We start from the raw sequence: 2802 nt of genomic DNA on the forward strand, positions 1-2802 counted from the left end.
CCCGTTTTACAACAGCACTCAGCCTTACAAGATACTCTAAGAATATCCCAAACCCGAGAGAACAACACTCTCACCTGAATGATTAAATCCCCTAATCACTCGACTGAAACTCACAATCTGGAATTGAATCTGAACCCTAACACAGAGAGAATAGCCGACTCAAAGAATAACCCTAGTCTCTTTCGTTTTCTCTGTTTTGAATGACTGTATCAAGCGCTTATATACGGTTGACTCTGTGATTGATCCTGGCCGTCCAATCTGAAACGAATCCTGTGGTCTGCATTTGCCCAAACTAATACGCCTGAACGACGCCGTATTTGAGTTACTTAAACGACGCTGTTTTCAGACTTCCACATTTAACAGGAGCCATAACACAACTCAAGGAATCCCTCCAATTAGCAGCTGGTGATACGTACAAATCAAAATTGGAATTATATAGCACCTTGCTAGTTTGGTAATCACGGTTATAAAACTTTTTTTTATCTTCAGTATCTTGCTCATGAAATCTACGTATCCCATCAATCATTTTATCCAGCATGCTTACTGGAATGCCATGATTGATAATCTGAAAGAATCCCCATTTCTGGCAAGCATTTTTAACTTGTTTAACTATCTCGGAGTGTAAATTTGCCTCTTTCCTGACGCCAGCTAAATCTATTACTGGGATAGTAACATTGGACTCTGCAGACCCTGATTTACCGAGCTTAAGGTTGTCATGTATGAATATCTTTGGAATCTTAGTCAGCCCTGGCATCAACAAGTCCATTTACACCTGCTTGTGTGTCATCAAATGCCTTCAATTCATCTTTGCGGTTGTAGCTGGATCCAGTTTGTGCATGAGTATCACTATCACCAGAGCTTTTCAGACTGGTGACCATCGTATTTTTCGTTTCGTTTTACGTCTCCGAATGTGAGATGTGAATGGGAGAGTTCAGGGTAATTAATTAAATCCTTTGCGAGTGCTGCTCGATTATCGAAGAAAGCAATTTGTTTCTGTATATTAAAAGACAACTCATTTGCTTAGGATTAATCATACCCAAAGAAAAAATATATAGTAAAGCCCTTCCAAAGTAACTGTTTTTTATCAATAAAATTCTAATGCGACGGATCTTTTCAACAACATTTTAAAAGCACATACAAATCTCCAAAAAAAAAAAAAAAAAAAAAAATTCCACACAAACAAATATCTAACAGACCTCAGCATTGCTAGAATACGCATTGATCTTAATTTTTAACTATATAAATAAATATCAAATTAATTTATGAATTAGAGAGAATCAATATAGTTTCAAAGATAGTAAAAATTTTTATTATCTCTTGATAGTTGAATAATTCGATAAGAATTCTTATTATATTAATCAAAAAATTATAGGTTTAAATCCTTCTTTAATTACAAATAAGGGACGTTATGGAACTCTTATTCGATCGATAGTTTCAAGGTTTTAAAAGATTAATTAAGATATGTGTAAACTGGTTTGAATATTTTGATAAATAAAATAAAAAATAAAAAAAGATATTTAGTGGTAGTGGGTACAATGATTTTATTAAAACAAATTGTCACCAGATATTTTTATAATAATGCAATCAATTTAGCCCAAAACTCCAAGGCAGTCAACGGCTGACCATGAAGAGTCGAAAGACAATTTTGCCTAAATCATTAAAACAAATTGTCACCAGATATTTTTATAATAATGCACTGAATTTAGCCCAAAACGGCAAAACTCCAAGGCAGTCAACGGCTGACCATGAAGAGTCGAAAGACAATTTTGCCCCTAATCCGTTTCAACGATACTATAAAATACAACACATTTCCCAATTCCCACCAACAACCACCGTAATCAACACACTGTCTGAGGATCATCATCACCTCCATTAATTGCAATATAAAATGAGTATTTATTAAATAGATGCAGGGAGTTGCTTGAAAGATTATGGTTAAGTTCCTTATGTTCATTTACAAAATTTCTAGTTTTATTTAATCAAAATATTTTCCATTTATCTTGACGGCTTCTTTGGTTTTCCAGGCGTCGGTATCTAAGGCAGTGATTCCGGAGGCGGAAATAACAGCGAACCTCGAACATAATTCATTTGGTTCAATATTATATCCATAATTTATTCTACTATTATATCCTAAAAACCAAAAAATGTATTTATTTTAATATTTTTAAAATTATACTTTATTTTATTCATTTCACAAAATATTAATAATTATATTTTTCATAAAGATAATCTAATTTTACTTTTTTTTTTTTTTCAAAATACTATTCTAAAAATTATCAATAATAAATCAGATGAAGCTTAGTCTTGTCTGGTGGCTTGAATAAAGAAGAGTTGTGTAGGCTATGTCGAGTTGAGCTGGTTACAGATAAGTTAGACTTTGAAATTAAAGGAGGGAGGGGTAGTGAATGTAAGGTTTTAAAATAATAAAATAAAGGACAAATTAGTAAAATAATAAAAGAGGCAGGTGTCATGCTCTTTTGGGGTTATAGGAAAAAATGCTTTACCCTTTTGGAGGTAAAGTGTGGTTACTTTTTGGCCAATTAGCAATTCAAACTACCTTTGGGTAACCAACATTGGGTGGCCTATCAGTCAAATAGGACTCTTAAATATATTATTCAGAGGTCCTAAGTTCGACACATTTGAATGTAATAAGAGTGGTCAATGAGGGGATTTACTCGGTTGTCAACTTCAAGGCCTCGGGGGATTAGTTAAGGTAGGTGCAAGCTGGCCCAAACCACACCCCATCATAAAAAAAAAAAAAAAAAAAAACTATCTCTGAGTGATCGATCGGTTCAAAATGGA

The 2802-nt window shown here is 33.6% G+C and overlaps 1 protein-coding gene across 1 annotated transcript; it reads right to left on the minus strand.

Annotated features, from left to right (window-relative positions):
• Positions 1–322: 322 nt before the first annotated feature.
• LOC116123758 (1-aminocyclopropane-1-carboxylate oxidase homolog 1-like) lies at positions 323–878 on the minus strand. The gene is made up of 2 exons (XM_031409489.1): positions 773–878; positions 323–690 (listed from the first exon to the last, which is right to left on the minus strand). The coding sequence occupies exons 1-2, from the start codon at positions 876–878 to the stop codon at positions 323–325; spliced, it is 474 nt and encodes a 157-aa protein (XP_031265349.1).
• Positions 879–2802: the final 1924 nt, after the last annotated feature.

The sequence above is a fragment of the Pistacia vera genome, unplaced genomic scaffold (assembly GCF_008641045.1).
Source record: "Pistacia vera cultivar Batoury unplaced genomic scaffold, PisVer_v2 Contig1440, whole genome shotgun sequence".
In the NCBI taxonomy this organism is placed as follows: domain Eukaryota; kingdom Viridiplantae; phylum Streptophyta; class Magnoliopsida; order Sapindales; family Anacardiaceae; genus Pistacia; species Pistacia vera.